The sequence below is a fragment of the Typopeltis vanoorti genome, chromosome 6 (genome assembly GCF_054136105.1).
Source record: "Typopeltis vanoorti isolate ZY-2024b chromosome 6, IOZ_Tvanoo_1.0, whole genome shotgun sequence".
Classification (NCBI taxonomy): domain Eukaryota; kingdom Metazoa; phylum Arthropoda; class Arachnida; order Uropygi; family Thelyphonidae; genus Typopeltis; species Typopeltis vanoorti.
The window spans coordinates 154,294,369-154,319,843 of record NC_143554.1 but is presented as its reverse complement, the minus strand read 5'-3'; the positions used below and the strand labels follow the sequence as shown (position 1 = coordinate 154,319,843).

At 35.2% G+C, this 25,475-nt stretch overlaps 1 protein-coding gene across 5 annotated transcripts in view; it reads right to left on the bottom strand.

The window, feature by feature from the left end:
* Positions 1-25,475, bottom strand: part of LOC150106115 (uncharacterized) — a 171,668-nt gene that overhangs the window by 9,829 nt on the left and 136,364 nt on the right. For all 5 annotated transcript variants that reach the window (XM_090394488.1, XM_090394490.1, XM_090394491.1 and 2 more), the window contains 3 exons: positions 23,013-23,126; positions 22,589-22,687; positions 1,305-1,397 (listed from right to left, as the gene is read on the bottom strand). In XM_090394488.1, the coding sequence (XP_090250614.1) occupies positions 1,305-1,397; positions 22,589-22,687; positions 23,013-23,126 (306 nt within the window). The remainder of the gene's footprint in view (positions 1-1,304; positions 1,398-22,588; positions 22,688-23,012; positions 23,127-25,475) is intronic.

Below are 25,475 nucleotides of genomic sequence, written 5' to 3'. Positions count from 1 at the left end.
CTTCTGGAGTGTTTGCAAAAATTATGATATGTTATAATTATCAACACAAATTATCAATTGTGTTGAAGCCTTTATGGAATCCTGTTTGTTCAAATGGTTGATTTAAGTCAAGAAGAGATGTTAACCTGTTTGTTATTACTTTTGTGAGAATTTTGTACAGATTAGAGAGAATACTAATTGGTCTATAGTTCTTTACTTCTTCTTTGTCCTCTTTTTTAAATAACAGTATCAGAGTAGCATTTTTCCAATTTTCTGATATCTTCCCCTCTTCTAGGCATAGATTTAGAAAGTTTGTCACATGGTGAATTATATTATTTCCTCCCCATTTATTTAATTCTATGTGCATTAGGTCTTCACCAGGACATTTTTCATTTATTTTAATGCTTGTTTTATTTCATCTGAAGTGAATGTGGGATGAATTCCATAAGCGATGGAGAAGAATTATTTATATTTGATTTATCTATTGAAGGTTCACTATAAAGTTCTCAATAAAATTCTTCTAGCCTCCTTAGGATTTGTTCTTGGTTCCTTATTGTAGTTCCCTTCTTATCTTTTATTGCAGTTATTTGACTTTTGCCAACTGATAAATGTTTTCTTAGTATTTTCAAACTTTTATTCTTTTCAATTGTTTCTTTTATTTTTTTAGTGTTATAAGATCTTATTTCATTTCTCATCTTTTTCCTTATTGTTTTGCATAGTTGTGCATATTCTATTTTAGAAATTAAGTTTTTGTCTTGTTTCATATTTCATCTCTTTTTTAGTAGTTGTAAGTTTCCTCTGATAGTTTATGGTCTTTTTGTTGTTTGTTGCTTTTGAATTCATTGGCTGCTGAGATTATTACTTCCATTAGGTTTTTGTTATTTTATTTATTTCTTCTTCAAATATATTTATTAAGTCCAGTTTTTGATTGAGTTTTTCTTCATAATCCTTCTTCTTGTTTTCAATAGGTTTTAAGTCAAAACTTCTTGATTTTTTGTTGTTTAGCCATTTTATTCTTTCCAATTTGGGGTTTATTTTAATTTTGGCTTTGACCAGTTAGTGGTCACTTCCTGTTTTTACTTGATTTAGAACTGAGGTATCTTGATCTATTTCTTTATTATTATACAGTATATAATCTATTTCATTTTTTATTTCTCCGTTTGGACTTCTTCATGTCCATTTTCTTTTGAGGGCTTTCTTTAAAAATATATTCATAATTCACAAAACTCATGCCTCCAAAGTATAATAAATAGCAATATTACAAAAGTCCTATGCGTTACAAAATTTCAGCAAAGTAATAAAATTCTGGAATGGGTTAAACTTACCAGTAGATACATTGAGAGGTCATATAACAGCCCATCAAGTCTGCTGGTAGCGATCTTCAATTTGTTGCTCAGTTCCTGATTTTCTTTTCGGAGCTTTATATGAAAGAAAAAAATTATAATAATTATTTGTTATAAATATATATATATATACATATATATATATCATCATTATCAAATTCCTGCCATATACCCTCAAGGGATGTACAGGATATGATAGTACTACATGAAAAATTTACATCATTACTAACTTCATATCTACAATTTTCCTCCAAATCAGCATGTTACTTGTCAAGACTCCAACATTATCAGATCTTATTTTTCTATTGTCTAAGGCACTTTGTACCATATCAATCCACATACATCTTGGTCTTCCTCTGGGTCATTTTCCTGCCAACATGGCAGAGAACACTTGTTTTCCTAATCCAACCTCGCCCATTCTGTTTAAGTGACCATACCACCTGAGATTAGCTCTGCTAACATTCTTGGATGCTGACAATGTCAAGTTCCTTCCTAATATCCTAGTTTTTAATATGATATTGCCATTGATGCCATCTGTTCATGCCTCTAATCTTTGTCAGGCCTCTCATATCTGCAGTCTCCAGTCTTTGGTCAAGTGTTTTATTTCTGACCCAGCTCTCAGACCCATAAGTTAAAACTGGTTTGAACGCTGTCTTGTATATAGCTAATTTAGTGTTCTGACTACTTTCTCTCTTATTCCATATGAATTTATTCAATTGACTTCCTATCATACCAGGTCAAAGCTGTATAACTGAGAGGAGACCTCCATATAGCTTTTAAAGGAATGCAGAAAACCGACCAGGGCTTCTGACCTAATGTCCAATCTTCACCTTCTCGTGGTGCACCCTGGTGGGTATCTACCTAGATACTGAACGAATCAGGATGGGTTGTAAATTTGGGATTTCGCTGACCAAATTGTATTCTTAATGGCTTAAACCAATATAGAAAATGATGGTACAACATGACAAAATTTCATGCCGGTTGGGGCGTCGCCCAGTTAAACAAGGCCCTCGTTGTTTTTGCCAGGGCAAACAGCGAAAAGTCAGCTACTGGAACAGATCTGAAAACACATCCAAACTCAACATCACCAGAGTTAAAAATCGGTACTATCAACATAAGAAGCCTGAATGGCAAAGAAATGGAGCTAGCTGAGGAATTGGATAAGTACCAGATCGACAAAATAGGGGGGACTGAAACAAAAAAAGACAAAAACTGGTGAGATCTTTCTGAGCAATATATATACAAAATGTTATATTCAGGAAATGACAATCAAGGAAAACAAGGAGTAGCCATAGTATTCAACACAAAATATCAGGCCAATCTTCTTGAATGGCAGGCAGTCTCAAGTAGAGTGATGCAGGCAAATATGAGAATGGAGAACTGGACAATGAGACTTATTTGTGCCTTATGGTCCCACAGAAGGTTCTACTAAGGTAGAAGTGGAGGAATTTTTTTAGGCTTTAGAAAAAGCAACTGACACAATGAAAAAGGAAAAGTTGGTCCTTGTTGGGGATCTAAATAGCAGAGTAGGAAATGATTGTCAGACATACAAAAATATTTGGGAAAATTTGGAGAAAAGAGCAAAGCTAATAATAATGGCAAATACCTGTTGGATTACTGCTCAGGACATGGACTGGTTATTACTAACACCATGTTACAACATAAAAATGTGCACAAATTCACATGGAGAGAAGAGGCAAGGAATAAGAAAAGTCTCATTGACTATGTTATTGTTGATAGTGATGTTTTCTCCCTGGTGGAGGACACCAGAGTGTACAGAGGATTTGAAATTGGAAGCGATCACTATTTAGTCTTGAGCAGGATAAAATTGAATTTCATACTGAGAAGAATAACATGTAAGAAAGTTTAAAAGCGAATTAAAGTTGAGCAGCTCTCAGATGTGAACTGTAGACTAAAATACACAAAGATTATTGAAGAAAAAACGAAAGAGTTTGAGAACAGGAACCAAACATTGGAGATTCAGTGGCAAGCCGTGAAGAAAACCCTGATTGATTCAGCTAGAGAGGCATGTGGTGAGGTTGTCTGCAAGGATAGAAAAATCAGAACTTCATGGTGGACACGGGAAGTTAAAGAAGCAGTGAAGGAAAAACAAGAAAGCATATCAAAAGTTTCTCGCAAATAAGTCAGCTTTTGCTCTTAGAGAATACAGAGACAAATGTAAGAAAGTGAAACACTGTGTAAAACTAGCTAAACAAAAGTCATGAGAGGATTTTGGCAAGAACATAGAAAATAAATATCAAGAATGTGGAAAGATATTCTGGAGGTTGTTGAAGAAGTTTAGATATGGAGGAAAGAGTGCTGTAAAAGGAGTCACAGGTGATATGAGAACAGGAGAAAAAGATATCCTTGAAGTATGGAGTAATTATTTCGAAAAATTGCTAAATGAAATAAGCAGTGATAGCACAGTGGTAAAAAACATTCAACAGGCATATAGTCAAGAATATATATCCATACTTGAAGTACAAAAAGCCATCAAAGGATTGATGTGGAAAGGCAGTAGGCATAGATGATATTCGACCAGAAATGCTGAAGTATGGTGGTATAAAAGTCTTACAGTGGCTGCACTGCATAGTTCAGAAAGCCTGGATAGAGGGACAAATTCCCGATGATTGGAGTAGAGCTCTCATAGTACCCATATATAAAAAGGGAAATAAAACTAAATGTGAGAATTACAGAGGTATTTCCCTACTGAGTATTCCTGGCAAGATCTATGCAAGTATACTTGAGAAATGGTTGTGAAGAATTTTGGAAGAAAAGCTTGGTGAAGAACAAGCTGGATTCAGGCCAAATAGAGGTTGTCAGGATCAGATCTTCACTTTACGACAAATAGCTGAGAAAGCATGGGAATATAACAAAGATCTGTATTTAAGTTTTGTTGATCTGGAAAAGGTATTTGACAAGGTTCCAAAAGAGAAGCTATTCAATACGCTACAGTATATGGTGTCAATGGAGCATTATATCAAGCAATACTTAGTCTGTATTTGAGTCGTAAGTCGGCAGTTAGAATTGAAGGAAGTATAGGAAGATGGTTTAATGTTAAATCTAGTGTGAGATAAGGATGTACATTATCCCCTCTGTTATTCATTATCTATATGGATCGTATTATGAAGGAAAGTGGTATTAAACATGATATCAGAATTGGAGATGTTAATGTCAGCTCTTTGCTTTATGCAGATGATGTTATACTTCTAAATAAATCTGCTACAAGTTTGCAAGATTCCCTGACTAAACTGAATAACTGTTGTAATAGATATGGTATGAAGGTGAGCATTAAAAAACAAAAACAATGAAAATAGGTAGAATTGTTGAAAATATCAACTGTGTAGTGAACGGGGAACCTGTGGAACAAGTTAAACATTTCAGGTACTTAAGCACTATTTTTACTGAAGATGGTAAATTAAATATGGAAATAGACAAGAGAATCAACAAAGCTGGAATGGTGGGAAGTCAATTGAATAAATTCATATGGAATAAGACAGAAATTAGTCGGAACACTAAAGTAGCTGTATACAAGACAGTGTTCCAACCAGTTTTAACTGATGGATCTGAGAGCTGGGTCAGAAGTAAAACACTTGACCAAAGACTAGAGACCGTAGATATGAGAGTCCTGAGAAAGAGTATAGGCGTGAACAGATGGCATCAATGGCAATATCATATTAAAAACGAGGATATTAGGAAAGAACTTGACACTGTCGGCATCCAGGAATGCATTAGCAGAGCTAATCCCAGGTGGTATGGTCACTTAAACAGAATGGGTGAGGAAAGATTAGCAAAAGAAGTGTTCTTTGCCAGGTTGGCAGGAAAACGACCCAGAGGAAGATCAAATATAGATGGATTGATAAGGTACAATGCGCCTTAGACGATAGAAATATAAGATCTGATAATGATAATATTGGAGTCTTGACAAGTAACAGACTGATTTAGAGGAAAATTGTACATAGGAAGTTAGTAATGATGTAAATTTTTCATGTAGTACTATCATATCCTGTACACCCGTTGAGGGTACTGTCAGGAATTTGATGATGATGATGATGATGATTTCCATATTTAATTTACCATCTGCACTAAAAATTGTGCCTAAGTAGCTGAAATGTTTTACTTGTTCCACAGGTTCTCTATTCACTACGCAGTTGACATTTTCAACGATTCTGCCTATTTTCATTGTCTTTGTCTTTTTATTGCTGACCTTCATACCATATCTATTACAACAGTTATTCAACTTAGTCAGGGAATCTTGCAGACGTGTAGCAGATTTATTTAGAAGTATAACATCATCCACATAAAGCAAGGAGCTGACATTAACATCTCCAATTTTGATATCAGGTTTAATACCACTTTCCTTCATAATGTGATCCATATAGATAATGAATAGCACAGAGGGGATAATATACATCCTTGTCTCACACCGATTTAACATTAAACCATCTGTCATATGCCTTTTCCTGTTCAACAAAACTTAAATACAGATCTCTGTTATATTCCCATGCTTTCTCGACTATTTGTCGTAAAGTGAAGATCTGATCCTGACAACCTCTATTTGGCCTTTGTTCTTCACCATGCTTTTCTTTCACAATTCTCCTCGACCGTTTCTCAAGTATACTTGCATAAATCTTACCAGGAACACTCAGTAGGGAAATACCTCTGTAATTCTCACATTCAGTTTTATTTCCCTTTTTATATATGAGTACTATTAGAGCTCTACTCCAATCATCGGGAATTCGTCCCTCTGTTCAGGACTTCTGAACTATGCAGTGCAGCCACTGTAAGACTTTTATACCATCATACTTCAGCTTTTCTGGTTGAATATCATCTACTCCTGCTGCCATTCCACATTTCAAGCCGGTGATAGCTTCTTCTACTTCAAGTATGGATATTGTTAAATTGTGAATGAAGATAATTATAATTAATAATACTTCATTCATAATTAACATGATCTACCATATCATAAGCAGGACTTATTTAAATTTATTTTGTTATGCTCTAGCTTATAAAATGTTATTCATGTAATTCCTTTTGAGTTTTGTTAATTAATTTTATTTATTTAATTTCAGGATATATCATAGACATGAAAAGGCTCTGGATTAAAATGTCATTTATTTTATTTGCTTTATTCCTTAAATAATAATATAAGAAACTGTGATGTATGAAATTTTAATATATCCAGAACATTCCTTGTGATATCATTTGATTGGTTGTTGTGAGAAATCATGCAAATTTCTTCTAGTGCGTGTTGGAGCGTGAACTACTATATACCAAGGAAAAAACAAGTTCGATGTGAGCTAAACCATGAGAACCAGTTACTGGCGGGAAAAAGGAACAAGTGCACACGAAAATGAGAGTAAAAAGAAGAATCGAGTAGGGGAGTATAGAGAACAGTAGCTAGAGACTGAAGGGGAATTTTGATGCTGAAAATGGAATAGAAAGGACTGGGAATCGTTTGGAAATTTAACTTACCTTTTGTCGGAGTTGGATTTCTAACTCCAAAACTTCCTAATGCCTAGCAGTGGAATAGTGCAGGACATAGGATAATACTTATAAGAAAAGGAAGAAATGGGTAGATAATTTAAACCAAGTGCATAAAGGTTATATTCTCCCAATTCTATAAATCAGTTGTGAAAACTGATTTTGACCTCCTTATGATGTGATGAAGCTATATCCTGATAAGAACTATACTTAGTGAGAAGTAAAGAAAATTAATTCTGCTGAAAGTAATTTATTTCTAGTTAGATAAATTACTTTCGGTTGAATAAACTCATTCAGCGAGTCAAGATTTAATGTGTGATGTGCTAAGACTTTTCCCTCTTCAAGTGACAAATGCTATATTATTGAATTAAGTGTTCTTTGACTGAACGAGAATATTGAGAAGCATATTTGTTGTAATTTAGGAATCTCGAACTTACAAGAACTACATTTGATTGACTGAGCTTAGAGAATTACAAATGAATGTCTGATGGTTCATGATTTGTATTCTTTCTGAATATCTTGAACTGATTTGATATTGTTTTGAGATGTAACCTTGGTCAGAGTGAAATTATGATAGAAGTTCTTTGTAACAAGAAGAATAAGATCTGTTAATATAGTTTTTAATTATAAATTTTAAGCTCAGCTGAGTAGTATAATAGTATCTTAATGAGAGCTTTATATTCGTTTAATTGTAATGTACCTATTGGAATACTGTGTTATGATGTAATTTATGTGACACTGCATTAAATAATTTTATTTGAACTGAATCTTGTATTTGCCTGATTTTTTTCATTGCACCACTCATTAAAATAATTCGAATCTTAGTGGGAACCCTATATAATACAAAGAACCTCGGCCTAAAATCAGTTTTATAATAACCTGGTACAGTTGAAGGTTGATTTATCAAAGTTGCTCATGCAATTCAGAACATGGAGTGGCGCAATATACTATAAATTTTCTTCATGTTCAGATGATATATCAGCCTACAACTAATTAAATACTAATGAGAGAGTTATAAGACGATAAAACATAATTAAGCAGAAGCGATGATCCAACAATATGTGTTCCTGACTGTATGCCTGTTGAGTGTTTTTTACCACTGTGCTATCGCTGCTTGTTTCATTTAGCAATTTTTCGAAGTAATTACTCCATACTTCAAGATTATCTTTTTCTCCCATTTTCATGTCACCTTCATCATCTCTAAGTCCTTTTACAGCACTCTTTCCTCCATTACTCTTCTTCAACAACCTCCAGAATATTTTGCCACCTTCTTGATATTTATTTTCTATGTTCTTGCCAAAGTCCTCCCATGACTTTTGTTTAGCCAGTTTTACACAGTGTTTAGCTTTCTTACATTTGTCTCTGTATTCTCTAAGAGCACAAGCGGACTTATTTGCCAGGAACTTTTGATATACTTTCTTCTTTTCCTTCGCTGCCTTTTTAACTTTGTGTGTCCACCATGGAGATCTGATTTTTCTATCCTTGCAGACAACCTCACCACATGCCTCTTTGTCTGAATCAATCAGGGTTTTCTTCAAGACTTGCCACTGAATCTCCAAGGTTTGAATCCTGTTCTTAAACTCTTTCATTTTTTCTTCAATAATCTTTTTTGTATTTTAATCTACAGTTCACATCTGAGAGCTGCTCAACTTTTATTCGCTTTAAAACTTTCTTACATGTTATTCTTTTCAGTATGAAATTCAATTTTATCCTGCTCAAGACTAAATAGTGATCGCTTCCAATTTCAAATCCTCTGTACACTCTGGTGTCCTGCACCAGGAAGAAAACATCACTATCAACAATAACATAATCAACGAGACTTTTCTTATTCCTTGTCTCTTCTCTACATGTGAATTTGTACACATTTTATGTTGGAACATGGTGTTAGTAATAACCAGTGCATGTCCTGAGCAGAAATCCAACAGGTATTTGCCATTATTATTAGCTTTGCTCTTTTCTCCAAATTTTTCCAAAATATTTTTGTATATCTGACAATCATTTTCTACTCTGCTATTTAGATCCCCAACAAGGACCAAATTTTCCTTTTTCATTGTGTCAGTTGCTTTCTCTAAAGCTTCAAAAAATTCCTCCACTTCTACCTTAGTAGAACTTTCTGTGGGACCATAGCAATCTCATTGTCCAGTTCCCCTTTCTGATATTTGCCCACATCACTTTACTTGAGACTGCCTGCCATTCAAGAAGATTAGCCTAGTATTCTGTGTTGAATACTATGGTTACTCCTTGTTTTCCTTGATTGTCATTGCCTGAATATATTATTATTATTATTACGGGTATCTCCATGGAGTGAGGACCCAAACTTGCAAAACAATATCTGTCATATCTCTTCTTGAATTCATTTACAGACGAAGATCTCAGAACTAAGTCAGGCAATGAATTCCACTCATTCACCATCCTCCAGGCAAAAAACCTTGTTCTCACACCCTTGTTAACCACACTCTTCTTTAATTTCCAGGGATGACCTCTTGTTCTTCCATCACTATCGCACAGCTGAAACATTTCCTCTGCATCTATCCTATAAAAACCTTTCAGTAATTTAAATGTTTCTATCATATTCCCTCTTCTCTGCCTATCAACCAACCTCTGCAATCCACAAGCTCTCAATCTATCAATGTAGGGAGCATATTTTACATCACTCATCAATTTAGTCACTCTTCTCTAAACCCTCTCCACAGCCTCCTCATCTCCAAGGATTCCAGGTGACCAGACCTGAGCACAGTAATCCAAATATGGAAGTATCAATGCTTTATAAAGGGGAATAATAACCTCTTTATCTCTGGATTGTCAGTGTGTTACTCAACAACCAAGTAATCCTATGTGCAATCTTGGACATCTTAGCAATGTGTCCCCTGAACTTCATCTCCCTATCTACCAACACCCCTAAGTTCCTAGCCTCATCAATCTCTTGGAGTACTGTTCCATCAATGTAGTACACAGCTGGTAATCTTTTAATCCCAAAATGCATGACTTTACACTTTTCCACATTGAACTGACATCCATTACCTTTTGCCCATTCTACCAGCTGATTTAAATCATCCTGCAAACTTTCAACATCAGCTTGATTTTTTATTGCGCTACCCAACTTTGCATCATCAGTAAACAACTGATTATCTCCCTTTAAGCCATTTCCTATATCATATGCATACAAATTAAACAACAACAATGGCCCAAGCACAGAGCCCTGAGGCACACCACTAGTCACCTGCCTCATCCTGGACTCGGCTCCTCCATACACCACCTTCTGATATCTCTCCCTGAGCCATTCTCCTATCAATATCACTAATTTAGTAATCATTCCCATCTGCTCCAATTTGCATAACAGTGTTCCATGGGGTATCCTGTCAAAAGCCTTAGCAAAATCCAGAAGTACCACTGTGTAGCCAGTTCCTTTGTCCAACTCAGATGTCATTCTATTATGAAAAGTTAATAGATTGCTAAGGCAGGATCTACCTTTAACAAAACCATGTTGGTGTCTATAGAGTATCATATCCTGATCCATGAATTCTTGAATTTTTGTATTTATTGCTCAGAAAGATCTCACCAGTTTTTGTCTTTTTTGTTTCAGTCACCTCTATTATGTCAATCTGGTACTTATCTAATTCCTTAGTTAGCTCCATTTCTTTGCCATTCAGGCTTCTTATATTGATAGTATCGATTTTTAACTCTGGTGATGTTGAGTTGGGGTGTGTTTTCAGATTTGTTCCAGCAGCTGACTTTTCGCTGTTTGCCCTGGCAAAAACAATGAGGGCCTTGTTTAACTGGGCGATGCCCCAGCAAGCATGAAATTTTGTCATGTTGTACCATCATCTTGTATTTTGGTTTAAGCCAATAAGAATACAATTTGGTTGGCTAAATCCCAAATTGCCAGCCCATCCTCGTCCATTCAGTATCCAGGTAGATACCCAACAGGGTGCATCACGAGAAGGTGAGGATTGGACATTAGGTCAGAAGCCCTGGTCGGTTCTCTGCATTCCTTTAAAGGCTATGAAACTAGTCGTGATTTATTAAAGTTTTTTGTTATACTTTCTCGGATTCTAGTCAGTTAAATTTTAATTTTATAAATATATATATATATATTTCATCGGTGTTCCGACTTCTTCAGGTGAGTAAGAAATAACATAAGACATAAAAATAACAAGGTAAAAAACATGAACTTTACAGCATAATAAAAAGAAAGAGAATAGTAACAGTCATATTTGAATAGGGTGACTGCGTGCTACTGTTAGCATGAGTTGAATGTGTGTGTGTGACAGCTAATTTTAGAGCGCCAGTATTGGATTACTGCGCTATAGGAATTAGGCAAATTGTAGCTTAGATTGTTGTTCAAGTGTGAAGGGTCCAGAACTATTTCTTTGGATTCCATAATTCGTCTTTCAAATTCATCCTTGCATATATATAAATTGTTTGTGTGGTCCGAAACAACTTGGAGTGGCTATTCTTCGAGGTTAGAGTTTGTGGAGAAGAGAACATGACTGGAAAGGACGCTCGCTTGTGTTCTACTGTAGGAGATGTCACGTTCCTCAAGACGAAGTGAAATAGATTTATCTGTCTGGCCAAAATAAGGTTAATACAGTTGGTTGTGTTTTGGTTTTGGTCGACTCAGAAAACAACGAAGTTTTGGCAGAGTAGTATAGTCGGTCTTTATGTTGAATTTCTTCATGATCCTAGATAGTTTTGGGGTAAGAGAGCTGATAAATGGTAACTGTATATGAGTGATAGGGTTGGATTCATCTTCTTGTTGAGGTTGTTGGCGTGGTCTCAAAGGTTTTCTGATGTTAAGAGATGAATATCCATTATTTAAGAAGGTGTTTTTCAGGAAGTTAAGCTCTGTTTGAAAGTCTTCTTCTGTGGAAGTGAGACATCTTGCTCGATGGGCAAGGGTGGAGATGATGCCCAGTTTCTGAAGAGGGAAGTGATGAGAAGAGGCATGGAAATATCTATCAGTGTGGGTGGTTTTTCGAAAAATTGAAAATTTAAGACAGTCAGGTAATCTACTGATCTTTAGATCCAAGAAGGGGAGAACGCTGTTAATCTTTCTGATGTGAATTTAATGTTCTGATGTTGATTATTAAATGGTTTAGGAAGTTTTGAAGTTCCTCTAAACCATGTTCCCAGATAAGGAAGACGTCATCAATGTAGCGTAATCACAGTTTAGGTTTTAAAGTATCTATAGAAATAGCTCTCTCTTCAAAATCTTCTAAAAAAAATGTTAGCTAAGACTGGGGATAAAGGGCTGCCCATAGCTAACCCACTTGTTTGTTTATATATTTTATCTTCATAGCAGAAATAGCCGGAATTGATGCAGTGAGTTAGAAGAGCAAATATTTTCTTAGAAACCTTGTCCTTAAGAAGAGTCAGAACTTCATCTGTAGGTACATTTGTAAAAAGAGACACGATGTCAAAACTCACCATTCTGTCAGAGTCTATGGGATTTAAATTTTTTATTTTTGAGATGAAATCTTCAGAGTTTTTGATGAAGGAGGAGGAATTAACAACTAGATTTTTTAAAGAAGCTGTAAGATATTTAGACAGATTGTACATAGGTGAGTCAGTATATTCCACAATAGGTCTTAAAGGAGTGTCAGCCTTGTGAATCTTAGGAAGGCCATACAAACGAGGAATGAGGGGATGGAGAGAGCAGAGGGATAGTCTTGTGTGTCTAGGAAGTTCAGAAGTAGAGTTCAGAAGATTGTTTGTATTTATGAAGTTCTCTTGTGAGAGCACTTTAAAGAATAGGTATCAGAACTTAATAAGTTGTTAATCTTTGAACGATAGTCAGATTTGTCTAAGATTGCAGTTGCATTCCCTTTATCAGCAGATAAGATAATAATGTCATTGTTGTTACGAAGCTGGTGGATTGCTCTTCTTTCTGTTGGAGATAGATTATCTGTAGGACGGCGACTGTTGTTTATAGTAAAGATGGCATCGATCCTAAGTAGATTCGCAGTTTGTTTTGGTAACTGCGCAGCTACCTTTTCAACTTTTTTAAGAAAGAGTTCTTTAGGAATGGAGGTCGGAGAAGGAATGAAGTTAAGACCTATTGAGAGCACACTAAGTTCTGCAGGAGAAAGTGTGTGTGAGGATTTGTTAATCACAACATTTTTTAAATTTTGTGAATTGATATGGGGTTGGAGAGTTTGCTCCTGTTTAAGTTGGTTGAATTTTCTGATGAGAATTAATTTGTTGGAGTGTTGCGATCTAGAAGCACAGAGAGATTCATGTTTTTAATATCAATCCAGGACCTGTTATCTAAAGATGAAATTAAGTTATTTTCAAAAGAATCTCTTTTACAGAACAAAGAAGCTAACGTGGACTTGGTATCTGCTATTCTTTCATTTAATAAATCAAGTTTAGCCTTGCGGTAGATATTATGAGCACGTTTAGTGCGAATCGATCCTTTGAACTCTAAAAACTTTGGGATGATAGAGTGAAATTTGCATCTTTTCAGAAAAACTAACCTGTTAATGAAAAGTCCAATTTTTACCAGAGTTTTTTTCATAATCCTTGATATGATGTACATTAACCTCGTCAGAAGGTAGATATATATTGTTCTAATTAGGATTGATTCGGGATGTATACATTTATAAAATTAAAATTTAACTGACTAGAACCCGAGAAAGTATAACAAAAAACTTTAATAAATCACGACTAGTTTCATCGGTGTTCCGACTTCTTCAGGTGAGTAAGAAATAACATAAGACTTATAAAAATAACAAGATAAAAAACAACTTTCCAACTTAATAAAAAGAAGCAGAATAGTAACAGTCATAAATAATAATATTTGGGTTACTGATCAAGTGTTGATCAATTTTATTAACTGAACCAACTAATTTCGCCACACTTATCTGTTGGCATCTTCAGGGCACTTACATATAGGTTTAAACAATGTCACAATTATGCGTAACTGCAAAACTGACAAGAATAATTACAAATAAAGTAGTATCGAACGTGAGTGAAACACGTATCACGTGTACAAGATCAGCTAGCTGTTGCTGAGGAACTTTCTGTAGTTTGTATTAAAGTTCATTTCTTCCGAACGTTTTTAAGGTTCTGATTAGGGTTTTCTATATCTCTGGGAGTATTAGGCCTTGATTTCTGATAAGGTTGACAATAGAATGGGCGACTGTGGCTGCTTCTTTGAAAATTCTTGAATGGTAATCTTCCTCTATGTAAGGGGAACAGCTTTTGTCCCACTCGATGACATGGTTAGTTGTAGAGAAATGAGACGATAGGCCAGAGATGTCCTGTCTGTTGTTTTTGACATAGCCAATGTGCTCCTTTTGCCTGATTTCGAGGCTTCTCGAAGTCTGTCCAATGTAACCAGAGCCACATGAGCATGGAATATTATAAACTCCAGCATATTTATAGAAAGGATGGTTTTCTTTTGGAGATCTTAGTAGTTTACGAATAGATTCTATTGGTTTAAATGTTACTCTTATTTTGTGTTGTTTGAGGAGATTGGCGAGCTTGTTGGAGATGCCACTTACAAATGGAATTGCAATCGTTTTTATATATTCAATATCTTCTTGTTCTCTTTGTGGTGGTTCAGAGAAAAGGACTTTATTAACTATGTGCTGTTTCCTTCAAATATCTTGAATATTGATTACTCAAGGTAATAAATTTAGTACAGAAATAAAAGCTAGAAAACATGCCTTCAATAGATCTTATCATCCATTACATCATTTACTATCTTCCAAAATTTTATCAAGCAGAGTTAAAATAGAAATATACAGGACAATCATTAGACCTATTGTTTTATATGGAGCAGAAACTTGGAGCATAGCAGAACAAGATGCAAAAAGTGTTGCAGTTCTCTGAAAATAAAATCCTCAGAAAAATCTATGGACCTGTAAGACACAACATAACAGGAGAAGAAGACATAATTAAGAACTATATAAACTCAATAGATCCCCACTTCCAGCTAATGAAATCACAGCTTACAGATTGAGATGGCTTGGACATGTGGAAAGAATGGGTGAGGAGAGACTGGCTAAACAAGCATTCAAGATCAAGCCTGATGGAAAGTGATCTAGAAGTAGACTGCAGCTGCAATGAGAGGAGGATAATATCCAAAAAGACATATCTGGGTTGAGGACTGGAATGAAAGAAGTTGGTATATGCAGCAAAGAACTCAGAGGTTCAGCAAGCTGAAGAAGAAGAATGGCTACTTAAATAACAACAATCCTACATAGTGGCAAATTATCTTTCAAACCTGATTTCTGCTGAAGATACAGTAGTACTCTTAGTGTTCCATGGGATCTCACTGTATTTGTTTTGAAGTCCTAAACATATGACTAATGTATAAATACTAAAGTAAGTAACAAATACCTCAAAGGTTTCAGTATGTTTCAAAACACCTTGTTTAATACCTGAATCACAAATTCTTTGTTATGACCACCTTCAGAGTTCTCTGATTCCTAGAAGATTTTGCTCCACTAACATATGAAACATATATTATACAATCACATAATAATACATAATAAATAACGGAAAAACTCGCGTAGAAATATTATTTAATAGTATAATTTTCGCCTGTGTGTCACAGGCATCTTCAGTACAATTGAGCACAAAATTAAACACTAACTGACAATTCCAAAAAGCGCCACCTAAGTAGCTGGTGTAAGATAACTAAAAAGGTCAATAACTTTCCTAAAAAAAAAAAAAATTAATACATAAAAAGTTAGGAAAGATTAGCTGATTTGTAAAGTACTATCTCCCATAAAGGGGATAGACGTAAGCCGTCGGATCTGTTTAAGTTAGGAGAATGAAGTAGAGTTTCACATGCTTCTTTATAAAGGCGTTCCATGAGAAACTGACTTTTGTGAAGAACTCTTGTCTTTCTCCAATGAACTCTGTGTCTAGTGAAGATGGCATGTTCTGCAAGTCCAGACTTTTCAGGTTTAAAGTATTCAATATAAGATTGGTGTTCTTCTAGCCGAATGGAGGCAGATCTTCCCGTTTGTCCGAAATAACATAATCCACAAGAGCACAGAATCTGGTAGACACCTGGATGATTAAGATGTGGAAGCTTGTCCTTTGGAGAAGCGAGAAAGGTGGAGATTTTTCTAAACGGTCGAAAGGCAACAAAAATATTCAGTGGTTTTAAAATTTTTGCTATACGTTCACTGATGCCTTGTATATAAGGGATGGTAATGCGCGTTATTTCCTCTGTGTTTGAAGAGGGAGACATATTAAATCTACTCAAAGTTCTTTTAATGAAGCAATTCTTATAGCCATTAGATAGAAAGGAAGAAGTTATATATCGTATTTCTTTCTGTAAAAGATCGTCTGTAGAACAAAAGGAGTGGGCCCGACGAACCAGTGTTTTAATAGTTCCTGCCTTTTGACTGGGATGGTGATGAGATTCTGCATGGATATAATGGCCTGTATGAGTCTTCTTTCTATAAACTGAGAAATGTAGGTTACCATCTGGTTGGCGAAGAATTAGAAAATCTAAAAAGCATAACTGCTTATTTGATTCTACTTCTAGGGTAAACTTGATCCTAGGATGAAATGCGTTTAACTTTTCGAGAAATTGTTGAAGTTCATCAGAAGAGCCATTCCATACAGCAAAAATGTCATCGACATATCTGAACCAATGAGTAGGTCTGGGAGAAATATTGTCAAAGATACGTTGTTCAAAATGTTCCATAAAGAAATTGGAGATGGCAGGAGAGAGAGGATTACCCATTGCTGTTCCTTCAATTTGTTGATACAACTTATTTTTAAAAGAAAAAGAACCAGAATTTATTACAAAATCAAATAAGTTTACAATGTCTGAAGGAAATTCCTGTTGTAGTAATTCAATACTTTCCGAAAGAGGCACATTTGTAAATAAAGAAACAACATCTAAACTGATCATGATATCAGAAACATCCAAATGAAGATCTGAAATTTTATTTTTGAAATCCAAAGTATTTTTTATATAAGTATCAGTTCTTCTAGTTGAAGAGGAGAGTAAATTAGATAAAAATTTTGAGATTTTGTAAGTGGGGCAACCTATATAATCTACGACTGGTCTTAACGGAACGCCTGGTTTATGAACTTTTGGAAGACCATACACTCTAGGTGGACGACCGAAGAGGGTTTTAAGTTTATTCTTTTGATCTTCATTCCATGTAGATACATTATCTATAAGAGAATTAAGTCTCTTCCATTGACTCCGGGTAGGATCCGATGTAAGAGGCCTATAAGTTGAATAGTCGCGAAGTAAAAGAGACATTTTTCTCTCATATTCCTTCCTATCTTGAATCACTACAGCCTTCCCCTTATCAGCTTTCGTAATTATTAAATTATTGTTATTATTCAGTGATTTCAATGCTTTAAATTCAGAGTAAGAAAGATTAGGACGAGGAGGCTAGGCATGAAAAAGAATTTGTGCACATTTAAAACGTAATCTGTTGGCTGTTTTTTGGGATAAGGATCAAATACCCCTATCTATGTTATGAAAAAAATCCATAATAGGCACCTTATTCGGCGTAACAGCGAAATCATATCCTTTTGATAAAACAAAACGTTCACAGTCTGTTAGTGGACGTCCGGAAACATTTATGACTACTTTATCTATATCAATAGTATTATTACTGGATCTAGGTAAGCTGACTAGTGATTCAAATTTACGTTTTAGCTTGTCACGAGAATCATTGAAAACCTTTAAGTAAGAACTCAAAGATATGCGCATTACAGTAGTAAAAGTTTCAACAGTTAAAATAGATTCCAGAGCAATTTTTATATCCATAATTTCTCTATTTAAGATGGCAAGAGATTTTTTAGCTTCGTGTAGCTGAATATTTAAAAGAGACTTACTAGTTTTGAAGTAGATCCGATGAGCTTTTGGGGACCTAAAAACTTCTTTTATTTTACAACAGGTTGGAATAACCTGGGCCATCTTACATCGTTTAAGGAATATTAATCTGTTAATGCATTTGGCCTTCTTTACCAATACTTTACCATATCCAGCAGATTGTCTGGAAATAGACTCTCCGTGAAGTCTAGCAATAAGTTTTAAAAGAGGTAAACCGTCAGTAGACATAACTATACATAATAAATAACGGAAAAACTCACGTAGAAATATTATTTAATAGTATAATTTTCGCCTGTGTGTCACAGGCATCTTCAGTACAATTGAGCACAAAATTAAACACTAACTGACAATTCCAAAAAGCGCCACCTAAGTAGCAGGTGTAAGATAACTAAAAAGACCAATAACTTTCCTAAAAAAAAAAAAAAAAAAAAAAAAAAAAATTAATACAATAAAAAGTTAGGAAAGATTAGCTGATTTGTAAAGTACTATCTCCCATAAAGGGGATAGACGTAAGCCGTCGGATATGTTTAAGTTAGGAGAATGAAGTAGAGTTTCACATGCTTCTTTATAAAGGCGTTCCATGAGAAACTGACTTTTGTGAAGAACTCTTGTCTTTCTCCAATGAACTCTGTGTCTAGTGAAGATGGCATGTTCTGCAAGTCTAGACTTTTCAGGTTTAAAGTATTCGATATAAGATTGGTGTTCTTCTAGCCGAATGGAGGCAGATCTTTCCTAACTTTTTATTGTATTAATTTTTTTTTTTTTTTTTTTTTTTTTTTTTAGGAAAGTTATTGACCTTTTTAGTTATCTTACACCAGCTACTTAGGTGGCGCTTTTAGGAATTGTCAGTTAGTGTTTAATTTTGTGCTCAATTGTACTGAAGATGCCTGTGACACACAGGTGAAAATTATACTATTAAATAATATTTCTACGTGAGTTTTTCAGTTATTTATTATGTATAGTTATGTCTACTCATGGTTTATCTCTTTTAAAACTTATTGCTAGACTTCACGGAGAGTCTATTTCCAGACAATCTGCTAGATACGGTAAAGTATTGGTAAAGAAGGCCAAATGCATTAACAGATTAATATTCCTTAAACGATGTAAGATGGCCCAGGTTATTCCAACCTGTTGTAAAATAAAAGAAGTTTTTAGGTCCCCAAAAGCTCATCGGATCTACTTCAAAGCTAGTAAGTCTCTTTTAAATATTCAGCTACACGAAGCTAAAAAATCTCTTGTCATCTTAAATAGAGAAATTATGGATATAAAAATTGCTCTGGAATCTATTTTAACTGTTGAAACTTTTACTACTGTAATGCGCATATCTTCGAGTTCTTACTTAAAGGTTTTCAATGATTCTCGTGACAAGCTAAAACGTAAATTTGAATCACTAGTCAGCTTACCTAGATCCAGTAATAATACTATTGATATAGATAAAGTAGTCATAAATGTTTCCGGAAGTCCACTAACAGACTGTGAACGTTTTGTTTTATCAAAAGGATATGATTTCGCTGTTACGCCGAATAAGGTGCCTATTATGGATTTTTTTCATAACATAGACAGGGGTATTCGATCCTTATCCCAAAAAACAGCCAATAGATTACGTTTTGAATGTGCACAAATTCTTTTTCATGCCAAGCCTCCTCCGTCCTAATCTTTCTTACTCTGAATTTAAAGCATTGAAATCACTGAAGAATAACAATAATTTAATAATTACGAAAGCTGACAAGGGGAAGGCTGTAGTGATTCAAGATAGGAAGGAATATGAGAGAAAAATGTCTCTTTTACTTCGCGACTATTCAACTTATAGGCCTCTTACATCGGATCCTACCCGGAGTCAATGGAAGAGACTTAATTCTCTTATAGATAATGTATCTACATGGAATGAAGATCAAAAGAAAAAACTTAAAACCTTCTTCGGTCGTCCACCTAGATTGTATGGTCTTCCAAAATTTCATAAACCAGGCATTCCGTTAAGACCAGTCGTAGATTGTATAGGTTGCCCCACTTACAAAATCTCAAAATTTTTATCTAATTTACTCTCCTCTTCAACTAGAAGAACTGATACTTATATAAAAAATACTTTGGATTTCAAAAATAAAATTTCAGATCTTCATTTGGACGTTTCTGATATCATGATCAGTTTAGATGTTGTTTCTTTATTTACAAATGTGCCTCTTTCGGAAAGTATTGAATTACTACAACAGGAATTTCCTTCAGACATTGTAAACTTATTTGATTTTGTAATAAATTCTGGTTCTTTTTCTTTTAAAAATAAGTTGTATCAACAAATTGAAGGAACAGCAATGGGTAATCCTCTGTCTCCTGCTATCTCCAATTTCTTTATGGAACATTTTGAACAACGTATCTTTGACAATATTTCTCCCAGACCTACTCATTGGTTCAGATATGTCGATGACATTTTTGCTGTATGGAATGGCTCTTCTGATGAACTTCAACAATTTCTCGAAAAGTTAAACGCATTTCATCCTAGGATCAAGTTTACCCTAGAAGTAGAATCAAATAAGCAGTTATGCTTTTTAGATTTTCTAATTCTTCGCCAACCAGATGGTAACCTACATTTCTCAGTTTATAGAAAGAAGACTCATACAGGCCATTATATCCATGCGGAATCTCATCACCATCCCAGTCAAAAGGCAGGAACTATTAAAACAATGGTTCATCGGGCCCACTCCTTTTGTTCTACAGACGATCTTTTACAGAAAGAAATACGATATATAACTTCTTCCTTTCTATCTAATGGCTATAAGAATTGCTTCATTAAAAGAACTTTGAGTAGATTTAATATGTCTCCCTCTTCAAACCCAGAGGAAATAACGCGCATTACCATCCCTTATATACAAGGCATCAGTGAACGTATAGCAAAAATTTTAAAACCACTGAATATTTTTGTTGCCTTTCGACCGTTTAGAAAAATCTCCACCTTTCTCGCTTCTCCAAAGGACAAGCTTCCACATCTTAATCATCCAGGTGTCTACCAGATTCCGTGCTCTTGTGGATTATGTTATTTCGGACAAATGGGAAGATCTGTCTCCATTCGGCTAGAAGAACACCAATCTTATATTGAATACTTTAAACCTGAAAAGTCTGGACTTGCAGAACATGCCATCTTCACTAGACACAGAGTTCATTGGAGAAAGACAAGAGTTCTTCACAAAAGTCAGTTTCTCATGGAACGCCTTTATAAAGAAGCATGTGAAACTCTACTTCATTCTCCTAACTTAAACAGATCCGACGGCTTACGTCTATCCCCTTTATGGGAGATAGTACTTTACAAATCAGCTAATCTTTCCTAACTTTTTATTGTATTAATTTTTTTTTTTTTTTTTTTTTTTTTTTTTTTTAGGAAAGTGATTGACCTTTTTAGTTATCTTACACCAGCTACTTAGGTGGCGCTTTTTGGAATTGTCAGTGTTTAATTTTGTGCTCAATTGTACTGAAGATGCCTGTGACACACAGGCGAAAATTATAGTATTAAATAATATTTCTATGTGAGTTTTTCCGTTATTTATTATGTATAGTTATGTCTACTCACGGTTTACCTCTTTTAAAACTTAATCACATAATAATAATACTTTTGTATAACACCCAATACCCATTTACTGTCCAGTTTGCAACTTGTCAAACCAATTTCTCTGCCTCCTCTGTTTGTTATTCCACCTGCTTCTGTTCTTTAGAACAGCCTCACCAACTCAGTCTTCCTCAAAGAATCAAAGAATACTTCAGCTGTTCAAAAAAAAAAAAAAAAAAAAAAAAAAGTGAATATATTCCTTCCTCTTATCTACTTGCCATACATGACACTGATATGCTATAGGTCTTGTGAGCTTTCTTGTCAGTCAAATATTAAAATAAAATAATAAATTCAATCCCTTTATAGAAGAAGTCTTTATCAACCAGGCTTTTTAAACCTTTGACTAAAAAGGTTTCCCTATTTAAGTGAAGACGAACATTTTTAAGAAATTTTTGGCTAAATGTGAGCTAGTCTAATAGAGGTGATAGATTTTATTCTGAGAAACACAGGGCTCTATCTTGCAAAAGAGACAAGCCAGTCAGAAAAAATACATGCATCTGACAGATAATGCTTAAAGCCTTAGTTGTTTATCCCCAATATTAAACATCCAAAACTACAAATGTTAATATCACTGACAGTGGAACAGACAAACAGATGTTTTTTGCATAGAACATTTTTATAACATTCTTATCTAGGAAAGGTTGTAAACTTATAGTGCCTTCAGGATCCTGGGTGGGTCAAAGATTAATGCTAATAGCAACTTTGGTATTACCTAAAAGTTCTGATAATGCACCCATATCTGCAGGAAAATGGATTATATGGTATTATATCTGAACACAATGTTAATCATCAAAATAATTGGTGTTGAGCAGAACGTAAGACAAAAATGCTGAGCAAATGTTCAAGAGCTATATTTTTCTTAAAATAAATGTCTGTTTCTTAAAGAATAAGTTTTAGATCAAATTAAACATCCTGTAACTTTTGATTCTAACATTTAACATGGTATCATCCCCCCACCTACAATTGCCATCTTCATACCAGTTAGAATTTGGACATTATTGATATGAACTTCTTTTGTTTAAAAATCGCCCAAACAATGAATACTGTCTCCAATTATCCAAGGAAGGCAACCAATCTATATATGTCACTGAAGAAGACACCTAAAGGACTCTTCCTCTATAAACAGAAAACTAACAAAAGAATACAATTTGCTTACAGACATAGTGCACCTGATATTAACTACCTTGATGTAATATTACATAACCACAGCTATGCTGGCATTCCTATAGGGAAGGAAACCAAATAAATATTACCCACATAATATGTTACCATAAAATGATTGTGAATATACTTGGTATATTCACATATTCTAAAATTTAGGTTAGTAATAAGCAGAAAAATAAAATAATCACTAAGATACAGATCCACCTCTATGTTTTCTCTGTTCAATTCAGTTACAACTGATTCATGACTGTCTTCAAACATTTCCAGTTTTGCCTTCAGTTGCTCGTTTTCTTTCCAGAGTTTCTGAAAATAGAAAAGAATGTGTTAAAGTATTGTGAAATAAACAGCAGGAGCAGATAAGAAAATAATGCCTTCAATGAAAATATCTTAGAGTAATATTTTTGAAAGTAGTCAAGGGTATTGCATCAGGAAATTATATTGTATTTTAGCTTAATGTACATTTATATCATTTTAAAATATAAACACAAAATATAATTGGTAATAAAAACATCTTAATTAATTTGAATTCAATAAATTTAAATATCTTAAAAATCCAAATTTGAAATGATCACAGAGACTGCATTGCAGTGCAGTGCAGTTATAAGACAATAGGGCAGTGTGCACTTACCATTGTTTCTTCAGTGGTGGAGTACTCACATTGACTTTCTTGGTCCAAACTATCCCTATTCTCCTCTCTAGAAGGAAATCCCGGACCTTTCTGAACACAGGAAACCATATGTGCCTGAAAACACCAGAATTTTTAGAGAACAGTTTCTCTGACAAATATAGGCTTATACAGAATACATTTATGGCTTTCACATTAAGATTACAAATTTTCTGTTTATTATTATTATTATTATTATTATTAACATCTGATTTCCATGGAGTCAGAGACTCATTATGGAAGGTACATGCTATCGCACACAAACCTCATTCAACCATGCTTCAAACTGATTCAATGTGTCTACATTCACAACACACTCAGACAATGCACATTCTGCTCACCAACCACTCTCCATGAAAGAACCTTCTCCTCAAGCCTCTGCTCACATCCTCCTTATAGTTTTCAGAGATGGCCCCTTGTTCTATTCCCCCCCCCCTCCCATTCTATGAAAAATCTCTTCCATGTCAACCTGATAACATCCCCTGATTAACTTATATGTTTCAATCATATCCTCCCACTCCTCCTATTTACAAGGCTTAACATTCCAAAGATCACTGACTACCTTTGAGAATCTTCTCTGGAACCATTTCTAACATACCCTCATCACCATGAAACACTAATCTAAAATTAATCTCTACTACACACAAACACACACAAGCATTTTTTTGGTCAAAACAGAACATCAGCATAATTTGCAAAGTTTAGCCCTATGCACCATTTGTTTATTCTTTAGATTCAATAAAATCAATATAAATAAATCTGTTAATGCATTTTATGAAGACAATTAAGTGGTTTCGCTTAAAAGAAGAGAGTGTGAGGAATCGTTTTAGGGAGAGAGTGTTAGAGAGGATTTCGGATGGACTGGAAATTGTACAAGATTGGTGGAAACATAATTCAAAAGTAATCCTGAGCTGTGCAATTGAGGTGCTTGGTGAGACATCTGGAAAGATTAGAGAGCAGAAGGAGGGTTGGTGGTGGAATAATGATGTACAAGTGGCAGTGACAGCTAAGAGGAAGGCAAAGCAGAAGTGGGATGAGTCAAGAGTGGAAGAGGACAGAGAGGTGTACAAAGAGAGAAAGCAAGAAGCCAAGAGAGTTGTAGCACAGGCGAAGGCCATGGCATATCAAGATCTGTATGATCAATTAGAAACAAAGGAAGGACAGAGAAAAATTTACCAACTAGCGAAATGTAGAAATAAAGCAGCTAAGGACATCTTACATGTGAGGCAGATCAAAGATGCTGAAGGAAGAGTATTATGGAGGGATGTGGACATAAGAAACAGATGGAAAATATACTTTGAGGGACTTCTGAATGAGGAAAATGCAAGGACTCACAGAGGAGATGGGCAGCCTTCTGAGGGGATGGTGCAGAACATCAGTAGAATGGAAGTGACGGAGGCCATGAAGAGGATGAGGAATGGAAAAGCGGTGGGCCGCGACAGAATTCCAGTGGAGGCATGGAAGGCACTGGAGGAAGAGGGAATTGACCTGCTGTGGGACCTGTTCATGAAAGTTTGCCAACAGGAAAATATACCCGAGGAATGGAGGGAGAGTACTCTTGTTCCCATCTACAAGGGTAAAGGAGATGCACAAGACTGTAAAAATTACAGAGGAATAAAGTTGATGTCCCACACAATGAAGATCCTAGAAAGGGTTCTTGATGGTAGATTGAGGGAGGAGGTGGAGATTGCAAAGGAACAATTTGGCTTCATGCCTGGTAGATCATCAACAGATGCTATCTTTGGGTTACGACAGATGATGGAAAAATATCGAGAGAAACAAAGGGAGCTACATCTGCTATTTATTGATCTGGAGAAAGCATACGATAGAGTGACAAGGCAAGAAGTCTGGAGGTGTCTGAGGGAGAAGAAGGTGCCGGAGAAATATGTCAGGTTGGTGCAGGAAATGTACAGAAATGTGAAGACAAGTGTTCGGACCTGTTTGGGACAGACAGAAAGTTTTCAAGTAACAGTTGGCTTGCATCAAGGGTCAGCATTAAGTCCGTTTCTGTTTAATATTGTGATGGAGGTGATAACAGAGGAGGTGAGAGAAGATGCACCTTGGACAATGTTGTATGCAGATGACATCTTGCTGTGTGTAGATTCAAGAGAAGAAGCAGAAACTAAACTGTAAAGATGGAGAAAAGTACTGGAAGAGAGAGGTATGAGACTGAGCAGAAGTAAGACAGAGTATATGTGTTGCGCAGTGGGCAGGAGACAGACCTGGAGCTGGAAGGAAATGTCATCAGGAAGGTGAGAGACTTTAGATACTTAGGTTCGACAGTGGAAGAAGATGGAGGAGGTGAGAAGGAAGTGGGATGCAGGATACAAGCAGGTTGGAGGAACTGGAGGGAGATGGCTGGAGTGTTATGTGATAAGAGGGTGCCGATCAATCTGAAAGGCAAAATTTATAGGACAGTAGTGAGGC